The following is a 10,366-nucleotide window of genomic DNA, read 5'->3' on the forward strand; positions in this document are numbered from 1 at the left end:
GTGCTGCCTGTCCCCGTGGGCCCTGAGTGCTGGATGTACATCAGCCGGCGAGCCTGTCTGACCAGCACAGCCCGGATTTGGGTGACCCGGGGTGGTCCGAGCAAGGCTACCTAGGCCGGTGAGCAGCACCCGACCCATTAGGAGTGCTCTATTCCCACCTTGCCAGAGGATACCAGAACCCTGTGCAGACGCCTTTCAGGTGGGCGGGCAGCACCTCGAAGGCAGCCCACGCCCTCCTGGCATGGCCTTGCCTGTTGGAAAGCTCGACCTGATCTGATACAGAGTCCCCTGGCCATTGATGTCTGGGGGCCTCTGCCCTCCCCCACCGCCCCGGGGGAGGGAAACAGCTCGTCTGCACCTGTTTCCTGCCGCTCTCTGCCCGGGAATTTTAGGCCAATTTCTTTCCTCCAGAACTGCTGCCTCGGCTGACTCGGTGCCCCAGGCTGGTCCTGTCCCCCAGAACGTTCCATCTCCCCAGCACACCCACACCGCTTTTGTCCCAAGAAGAAGGCACCCAAAGCCTTTTGTTAATGGCAAATACCAGTGTGGCGGGGAAGGCGAGCCACGGACAACTGCCGTCCAGGTCAGGGTCCGGGATGGGAGACAGGATGGGGCGAGGGGGATCTTGACCACCTGCTCGTGGAGACTCCGGGAGGAGCCAAAACTGGAGAGAGAGAGAACTGTTGCCTGTTAGAAATCAGCTCTGTGAAACCAGAGACTGTCTCCCATTCCCCACGGTACAAGGGACTAACACACCGAGCAGGGGTCACGGCGCAGAATGACAGAAAAGTGATATATACGGAGGCATGTCTGAAGGTCTCCTCACACACCTGTGCAACTGTATGCACAGCACAGACGTGCATGACACACGGATGAACGTGCATCACACGGGGCAAGCAAGGGCAAGGAGAACTCTCGCGAGCCGGGGGACGAAAAGCAAAACTGGAATTCCCTGGAAAGAAGCCGCTGCCAAAGCTGGCTTTGTCCTGGGGACTTTTGGCCAAGCCGGGTCCCCTGACCGCACGTGGCTCTGGGGTGGGTGGAAAGCCTGGGCCGGGCCCGCCCAGGAGGCACAGCCAGGGAGCCCCCATCGAAGGGGGTCTCCCAGGGGCTGTGCTGTCACCGCTGAAAGAAGTCGGGGCGAAACCCTAAAGAGGACACTTGCCCTTATCAATCCTGGTGTGGGAAGAAAGGGAAAAAACCCTCCCCTACAGTCACAACCACAAGCCAGCCCTAATGTGGCTATCCTACTAGCCGTGGGGGCCACAACGCTCAGACTAAGACTTTAATTTGAAGGGAGCCGAATCAGAGTGACCCTCGGGATCCGGCTGAAGTGGATGTGAACTATCTCTGGGGGTTCCCATCTGCAACTTAGACTTTGAAGAATTATTGACGATTAAGTAGGAAGCACCACCGGCAAAGCCCCCAGAAGACACGCACGGGAGAAAGCACCATGAGCGAGAGTCAGCGCAGACGACAGGCGGCAGCGTCGGACCGCAAAGACAGGCTTCAGGTCTTAGCTCATCAGACACCGAACAGATAATAAAGGTGCCTAAGGAAGTAAAAGAGGGGATGAGACATAAGAATAAGGCACAAGAGACCACAAAATGGCTGTGAAATTTCGAAAAGGAAGCAAATAAAACTCCCAGCAACAAAAAACGATATAACCGAAATGAAATGAATGGAGTAACCATCAGAGTGGCGGCAGGTGTTATAGGCAAGCTGCCCCCACCCCCAGCTACTGCAGCAACCCATCGGAGAGGGCAGTTCAGACATTTCTTGCTCACGTACAAGTTCAAAGCAGGTGTTCCTGACTGGCAGGCGGCGCTCCCCCCAGAACGATTCCACCTGTGGCTCCGCCATCTTCAGCACATGGCTGCCAAGGTCACCCCATCGTCTGCATCACCAGGGTGTCACCGGCTCATCCTGGAGACCGAGGGCCATGGAGGGCCTGGGTCTGGGGACCAGGCTCTGTGATGTTGCTTCTTACTTCATTCACATTTCAGTGACTAGGATCAGGCACACGGCTGGGAAATGGCGTCTAGCTGCGTGCCCAGCAGCAAGAGAACTCAGGTTTGGTGAGCGGCCAGGCTGTCTGGACCACGCCAGGTGAAGAAGTGTGAAGGTCCCGTCAACGTGAGCTCCAGTTATTATTTTGCTCACTGCACTCTAAAAGCCCTGCCCGTTGTTATTTCAGTTAATCCTCCTGACTGCCATCCTGGGGATTAAGCTAAGCAGGGAGGATCCTTCCCATCTTATAAGTAAGGAAACTCATGCTCAGAGAAGGGCCATGTCTTGCCCAAGAGCACAGAGCTGCTGAGATCAGAGTCCAGGACTTCCCATAACATCACACTGTTGCCTCTCGCTCCAGACGACAGGGGAAAGGAGAGTCATCATGGAGCCAGAGGTCCTCAATATGCCTCTGTGTTTTCAGCTGAGCTGGTGAACCCACTAGCCTAGGCACCGGTGAACCCAGGGGCCAAGGAAACCAACTGGAGGTCAGAGGAGTGAGTCTAGAGTTGAGTTCAACTTTAACACTGGCTTCCTGGAGCATCAGGGTGGCCAGCTTGGGCCCCAGGGTGGGCCCAAGTGGCCGCAGCAGGGTTGCATCTGCCCTACCCCAGTAGAGCTAAGAGGTCCCTATCAGGGGGTCAGCCGACAAATATTTATCCAGTGCCTCTGATGTGCTGAGTAGTGTTGTGGGTTTCAACAAGGAGAGCCTGTGGGCAGGGAGTGTGCAAAATCCAGTTAAGGTTACCTGCTGAGCGAGCTCTTTGCTACCTGGTCCTGAAATCCAGCAAGGTCCTAGGGTCCAGACCTCATATGGTGGCATTCTCACCAGAACCCATGGAGGGAGGGCCTTTCAGTTCTGTTTTTGCAGCTATAGTGATGGTGAAATGATGGTGATGATGATGATGGTGATGATGATGATGATGATGATGATGATGGTGATGATGATGATGATGGTGATGATGATGATGATGATGATGGTGATGATGGTGATGATGGTGATGATGATGATGATGGTGATGATGGTGATGATGATGGTGATGATGGTGATGATGGTGATGATGATGGTGATGATGATGATGATGATGATGGTGATGATGGTGATGATGATGGTGGAGATGATGGTGACGTCATCTGACATTATTGAACACTATGTATCCAGTAATGTTTCAATGTCAGGTGGATTCTCTTCTTTAACTTTCATAGTAACCCTTCAAAAAGCAGATTCCTTTACTTCCATTTGACAGAGAAGGAAACTGAGACTCAAGGAGGGGAGTGGCTCACCCTGCACCTGGAGGATGCCTCCAGGATTCCGCCCCAGAATCTGACTCAAGCATTGCACTGAGACCACGGCACCACCCTGCCTCCCGCGATGGGGTGCTGAGCTCCTCCGGGACAGGGCCTCCATCCAACCATCTATATCCCCAGCTCCGAGCCCAGGGCCTTCACACTGGTAGGTGCTCAGGGAAGGTCAATTGGGAACGGCTTGTGCACAATGATTTGTACAGATGTAAAATCCCCGCCTGTGTCTTAATGCATTGCCTTTACAAGCAATAAGCGTACCAATCGATTGGAAACGCTCGTGGACAAATGAATGAATTCATGCAGGTGTTGGCCAACCCAGACCAGTTGGCTGGCTCTTCCCAGAAGAATCATGTCTGGGACATCCCCATTGTGCACTTTCCAACCAGCCAGGCCTCCCAGAACCTGCTGCCCCAGCTCAGCCCAGGCCCCCATGGATCAAGACCGATCCCTAAGTTAAACCCACCTGTGGATGAGGACCCCATGAGCCCGCAGGTGGCAAAGGCCTGCGACGCCCCTCAGCCTCGGCTGCTCAGGTCTTACAGGGAAAGAGCCCATAGGGGCAGGACTGGAGGAGGGGAGGTAGCGGCTTTGATCTGTTGCCAAAGAGAGAGAGAGGGGAAGAACACACTTCTCTCCAGACAAGCTGTTCGCTTACCAGCTGACTTGGGTAAAAGAAAAAATATTCCTAGTGCCATCTGTTCCCAGAGTGGGGCTGGTGTGGGGCCCGGGGCTTCCTGCCGTTCAGGCAGCCAGACCCAGTTTCAGAATCCGAGACAGCTGCCCCCTGGATTATTTTGGGAAGCGGCTCAACTCCGCAGCACCCTGGCCTTCCTTCGAGGCATTTCCCATCACTCCGAAGCTGTTTGCACACCCGGCCCCAGACTGCCGGCTCCGTCTCAGGCCTGCCTGTCCTCCCTTTCAGCCACTGTCATCCTCCTTCCCACATCCCCCGCAGCCCTGCAGGAGTCAGACTCCCCGGGGTGGAGGGGGCGGGGGGGGGGGGCCAGGACAGCCAGCTAAGCGGAGGGAAGGGCTCCCTGTCCGCCTCCCTGATCTCCTCTGTGAGACCCACAGCTTCTACTGCCCCCAAGCACCAGCCGGGACCCCCAAGGCATCCGCCCAGTGCCGCCAGGGCTCCCCCTCCCTCATTATCTCCTCAAGGATCGTCCCTTTTGTGAAAGCTGAGCTCCTGGAACAGGGGGGATGGGGCATCTCAGGCAATGGGTGACAGCAGTGGGAAAGCCCCAGAGACAGCTACAAGCAGATGGGAAGGGTTGGGGGGCAGGGGGTAGACCACGAGGCCAGCAGGCCAGGAGGACCCAGGGCATTGGATGCCACGGGGAGGCTGGGGATTTAGACCAGGGGGGATTTAGAGCAGGACACTAATGTGATCATGTTCCCAGGACAGAAAAACCCCAAGTGTTGGAGTGGATCTGGGGTCACAGGGGAGACAGGTAGAGAGACCAAGCTGGGGAGTCACCATATCCCGGTCCCCCATGGAGGGTGAGAGCCTGACCTCTCCAGAGGCAGAGAGAAAGAGGGGAAGGTGTGAGTTTGAGAGGCAAACCGAGGGCATGACTTGGTTCCCTGGGAAGGGGGGGGGGTGATGTCTAGATGAGCCACAGGTCTGGGGCCTGGGGTCTGGGGGCCAGGAGGCTGGAGATGGGGCATCGGGAGGTAGGACAGGGGAAGGGTGAGCTCTGACTTGGACATGGAGAGTTCGGTGGGTTCCCCAAGGGAAGCTGTGCCAGTGGGTCTAGTCAGGAAGGGGGATGGTTGGGGTCAGGGGCTGGCGGTGGGGGTGGGGGCGATGGAGTCATTGTCTGAGGGGGGCAGAGTCTCAGATTGGCAAGATGGGAGGGATTCTGGGGGCGGATGGTGGGGATGGTTCCACGGCGACAGGACGTACTTACTGCCATGGAACCGTGCACTTTGAAGTGGCCCAAATGGCCAGCTTATCGAGGGCATTTTGCCACAATTTAGGAAAAAAAAAAAAAAAAAGATTGACTCTGGCTTAAAAGGCAGAGGCATTCAGATTGGTCAGAAAGATACGACTACTTGTGTCTGTGAGGAATCCTCTTTAAACACGGAGATGCGACAGTTTGATAGTAGAAAGACGGAAAAGATCATCTCGCTGTGTTAGTATCAGACAAATGAGGTTTCAGAGCAGGCGACATTCTGGAGCACAAGGAGACACAGGTGATGCTCCAAGGGGCATCCTCTCCGTCTGCTCCCATCCCCGCCCTTCCTGCCTTCCAGGTGTCCGTCCTCCCTGTCCTCCCCATGTCTAGAGCTGGCTCCCTGCACCTGTCCGCCCCTCCCTCCTCCAAGCCGCTCCCTCCTCCCCTCCTCTCCTCTCTTCCGGAGCCTTCCAGCAGGCATTCCCACAGCCCAGGGCCTCTGGTCTTGCCCCCTCAGCCCGGGTCGTCTTCACACCAGGCTCCGAGAAAGCAGGAAGCAGGGCCGCCCGGCTGCCTTTGCCCCCTCCCTTACACGCACGTCACCCCGTGTTTTGTCCGATGGCAAACTTCAGGGCTTTGTTTGCAGCTTTACTGAGGAATAATCATACGATCTGATGAGTCTTGATGGTTGCCGATAGTCATGTACCCACCACGCCAACAATCATGACCCAGGGCTAGGCCACCTCCCCCAAAGCTTCCCTCGTGCCTCTTCGTGGTCCGTCCCCCTCCTCAAGCCCTTGGCCCTGGGGACCACCCCTCTCTCCCCACTGCTGCACTTTTGCCTTTTCTAGAATTTCTTATAAACTCTCTCATCAGTACGTGGTCTGCTGTGTCTCCGATCTTCCACTCTGCCCAGCGCTACTGCCGTCTTCCAGGTCGGCTCTGGATCAACACCCCTTTCCACAATGCTGAGCGGAACCTCCACGTACGAACACACCGTAATGCATTTACCAGCGTATGGTCCCTTGTGTCCTTCCCAGTCTGAGGTTTTTGTGAACAGTACTGCTATTCACACGTAAGTCTTTGTGTGGACACGTGTTTTCATTTTCCTCGGATAAGCACCCAACATTGAAACGGCTGGGTCCTACGGTGAGTGTCTGTTTTAGTTTCGAAGAAACCGCCGAACGCCTTTCCAAAGTAAAGGTACCGATTTGCATTCCCACCAGGCATGGATGAGGATGCGCCACATCCTTGCCCACACTTGGAACTGTCGGACTTTTCAATTTAGCTTTTCTAGGAGGTGGACAGCGGTAGTTCCCGTGGTTTTCGTTTTATTTCCCTAATGACACGTGGTATGGTAACTCCGAGTCAGGCAGCTCCAGCTGCTATGATAAAATACAGACTTTTTTTTTTTTTATCAGACTGGGGGCTTAAGCAACAGACATGTATCTCTCACACTTGTGGAGGCTGGAAGTCCAAGATCAAGAGGTCGGCAGATTCAGGGCTGGTGAGAACCCTCCTTGTGGCTTATAGACGGCCACTTTCTTACTGTGTCCTCACGTGGCAGAGAGTGAGAGAAAGTGCCGGCATCTCTTACTTTTCTTATTAGGACGCTGATCCCATCATGGGGGCCCCACCTCTAGACCTCCTCTAGACCTGACTGCCTGTGAATCAGGAGGGCAAGGGAGCAGGTGGATGAGGGCAGAGTGGAAGGAAGACCACCTGAGACCGTCTCACACTCAGACACCAACTCCAAGGGTTCTTGATGTCACTCCCTGTGGGATGTCTTCCCAAGCCCCACCAGCTGGTCTGGCAGAGATGGCCTGGCCCACACCAGCCCCCTACCACAAAGCCCCTCCCCACATCGAAGGCCGTCAAACTGTGATAACCCCAGACCTCGAGGGCTCTGTCCTCCACAAGGACCCGGAGCTGGGAACGCAGGGGAGATGCCCAGCAGCAGGCTCAGGGTGCCCACCTCAGCCCTCCCCTGCCAGCCCTGCCCCCTGCCCCCCGTGCCTTGTCTTGGTGGTTCCCCACCAACGTCGGGTACTGGGACCGCCACGGTCAACCCTCCTCCAGGGAATTATTCTTTGCAAAGGCAGCAGGTGCCAAGTCTCACCAGAGAGAGAGCAAGGGGCCCCACCGGGACAGACTGGGAGACCTCAAAGCTTTCTCCTTCAGGATGTCTGGGCAGGTTTCTCTGCCACCATTGTGAGGGCCTGACCCACGGTTCCTCTGGCTAGTAACTGACTTAACTTCCCCAAAGGGCTCCGGGGCTTGGTTTTGGAGCTATGCCCATCAGCCTGAGGGGCAGGCTGGGGCCTCTGGCCATCCACCCTGAGCCCCAAGAGTCCTTTCTGCTCCCAAGGTCAGGCCCTGAGCCCGAGGGAAGGTCAGCATCACTGGGCTCTCAGCGGCCCCCACAAGTGCCCTCGGAGATGGGAATCTGAGCACCTTCCCTGCCTGGCCCCGTGGGAAGGCGAGCTGCCCTAGGTGGGGGGGAGCGGGGAGGGGAGCTCGTACCCATGCGGATGGAACCGTCTCTCCCAGGACACTGCAGCCTCCCCAGATCCCTCCCAGAAATAACACTTGTTCATATAAACTGAGTGAGGCCGGGGGTGGCTCAAAACTGATCCACGCATGCCTGAGGAATCCAAGATACTCAGACGGACACGGGAGTGGGGGTGGGGTGGGGCACAGGCATCGGACGGTGGCTGGCTCTACGCTGGGGCAGCATCGGACGGCGGCTGGGGCAGCATCGGACTGCGGCTGGCTCTACGCTGGGGCAGGGCCCGCCGGGGCCTTCCGGCTGGTGTGCAGGCAGGCTCCGAGAAGCAGCTTCTGGGATTAATTCGGGGATCCACGGGGCGCGCTGTGCGGGCTTTCTTTCAGCTTGTGCTTTTGAAACAAGCTGTAGAGGACCCGCAGCGTGCTCTTGGTGTCCTTGTTCACAATGTCTGCGGGCCGGAGGAGAGTGGGACAGCCGGTCAGGCCTCGGCCGGGGCGAGGAAGGGGGTGCCCACCGTCCCACTTTGCCCGGGACCAAGGGGCCTCCTGGGACACAGACGTCAGAGGTAAACCCCGGGGGTCAAGCAGGACTGTTGGTCAGGCTAGGCCTGGGATCCTTCCCAGGCCCTGCCTCCCACCTTCTCCCCCCTCCCCCCCCGTCCTCCCCTGTTTATGCGGTGCCTCCCACGTACAATTCCTCAAGGTCTCATCCATTTGGACAGCCTCCCCCACGGTCCCCAGACCCCCTCCTCTAGTGGGGTGGGTGGAAGCTGTGGGCGCAGCACCCCTCATCATGGGACCTCCCCCCCCACCGCCAAGGAAGAGCACTGTCCCGACAGAGGCGTCCCCCGACACTGCAGCTCCCACGGGCACCACATGCTCACCTTTGGGGTCGATGGGGTAGTTGAGCAGACCCTCGTCCTTCAGCAGCTCCAGGGCCAGGGTGACGTTGTGCAGCTGTGATAAGACCCCACCAGCTGTTAGTCCCAACCCAGGCCCGGGTCCCCAACTTCCAGGCCCGCCCATCACTCATCGTGTCCCTCACACTTCAAGGAGACCATCTCTAGTGGGGAAGGCGGGTATGGAGAGGGGCATCCGGTCCGGAAGTCAGGGAAGTCTTCCTGGAGGAGGTGATGCCTAGAGGTAAGTCGCCGGGTGAGGGGACTCAGCCAGGGGAAAGAACACAGGGTTATCCTGGCCTTTTCCAATGTAGCCCCAGCACCGTGGGCAACAGAGGCTCCGTGGAAACAGCTGAGTTTCGGGGGCAAAGCACAGCTGGGGAGAGCATGGCCAAGGGGTTCACCCAAGCCTGCAAGACGGAAAGTGGTGGAACCAGGTCTGTCTCACTCCGATGTCGGAGCAAACTGGGCCGGAGGCTGCAGCAGCCGTCCCCTGTCTAGTCGCACATGGGTTCAGGCCCCTGCCCGGTCATGGGTAACCCCCAGCAAGTCGCTTGGCACGCCCCGGGCCTACCTCGCTCACCTGCAGAGTGGAGTCACTACCATCTGCCTTGTGTCCTGATCCGGGGTGCTGGGTGGGGGCCCGGGGGAGCCCAGACCGCCCTCGGCTCGGAGCCCATACTCTGTTAGCAGAGTTTTCCCTATTCGTGGCTAGTTTCTCCCTGGTGCCCCAAAGCAATCAAAAAGACCCTGTCCTCTGCCTGGGGGCGATGGTCCAGTGCAGGGGCGAAGCTACTGGACCCCAGGATCCACCTGTCCTGGAGCGTCTGGGAGGACCGGTGTTTCGGAAACACTTTGTCCACTCGCTTAGTTAAAATACATTTACTGAGCATCTATTATGGCTGGTGGTTCAGCAGGGGCCAAACCAGACCCTTCCCCGCCCTCATGGAGTCGATGCCTCTCGACGTTACGAAAACCATCACACTCGCTTCTGGGCGTCAAGCCCATGCCCGACCTGAGCCCGGGGGAGCCGCCGCAAGCCCCAGAGATGTCTCAGCACACGCCCCGCCCAGGTGTCACTTCCCTTCCGTGCACGGCTTGAGGTTATAAAAGTAAAACCAGCACCTTGCGCGCAGCTGAGGGAAGGCTGTCATCCGGCAGCGGGCACTCAGATCCTCCCAGGGAGAAATAATTGAATGTGGGAGGAAGCCCACGATTCCCGGGGCTGGTGTTTTGATTTCCGCCGAGCAGACGGTCACCTCCCTCCCTCTGTCCCTCGCTTGTCTTCCCGGAAGGAATGACAGTGTCACATAAACACCAGTGGCAAGGCAGGTCTGATAATGAGACATCCAGTCTCGAGGGGCACTCTGCCGAGATAATGATTCCTCGGTGTCCCACCAGCGGACAGCGCCGCGGTCCCCGCCCCCTTCAGCTAATGACCTCCTCTGCATTTTGATCATTCACCCCGTGGCTGAGACTGTCCATAGTCCCCTATAAAAATTCATTCTTGGGGTCTGAGCGAAGAGGCTGCTTCTCTCCCCCTGGAGGTAAGTGGCTCAGATTGGGAAGCTTGTTCTAAAATCCGTGGCTGGAGTGGGCTCATGGCCCCCAGGGACATTGGGAGTCAGAACGCTTGTCCCAGGCTTGTCACTGGGGTTTGCGAGCCTGCCAAAAATTGGGCAGAGGCTTTGAAGTCCTGTGTAGCCCAACCCCCAAGTAACCAAGAGGGGACACTTGTGTTGT

General features: G+C 57.4%; 1 protein-coding gene across 1 annotated transcript in view; it reads right to left on the reverse strand.

Annotated features, from left to right (window-relative positions):
• Window positions 1–6,534: 6,534 nt before the first annotated feature.
• PARVG (parvin gamma) overlaps window positions 6,535–10,366 on the reverse strand; it is a 26,606-nt gene continuing 22,774 nt past the window's right edge. The window contains exons 12-13 of the mRNA XM_046013701.1: window positions 8,609–8,681; window positions 6,535–8,173 (exon numbers count right to left, since the gene is read on the reverse strand). Coding sequence (XP_045869657.1) covers window positions 8,064–8,173; window positions 8,609–8,681 — 183 coding nt within the window. The 3' untranslated portion in view covers window positions 6,535–8,063. The remainder of the gene's footprint in view (window positions 8,174–8,608; window positions 8,682–10,366) is intronic.

The sequence above is a fragment of the Meles meles genome, chromosome 7 (assembly GCF_922984935.1).
Source record: "Meles meles chromosome 7, mMelMel3.1 paternal haplotype, whole genome shotgun sequence".
NCBI classification, from domain to species: domain Eukaryota; kingdom Metazoa; phylum Chordata; class Mammalia; order Carnivora; family Mustelidae; genus Meles; species Meles meles.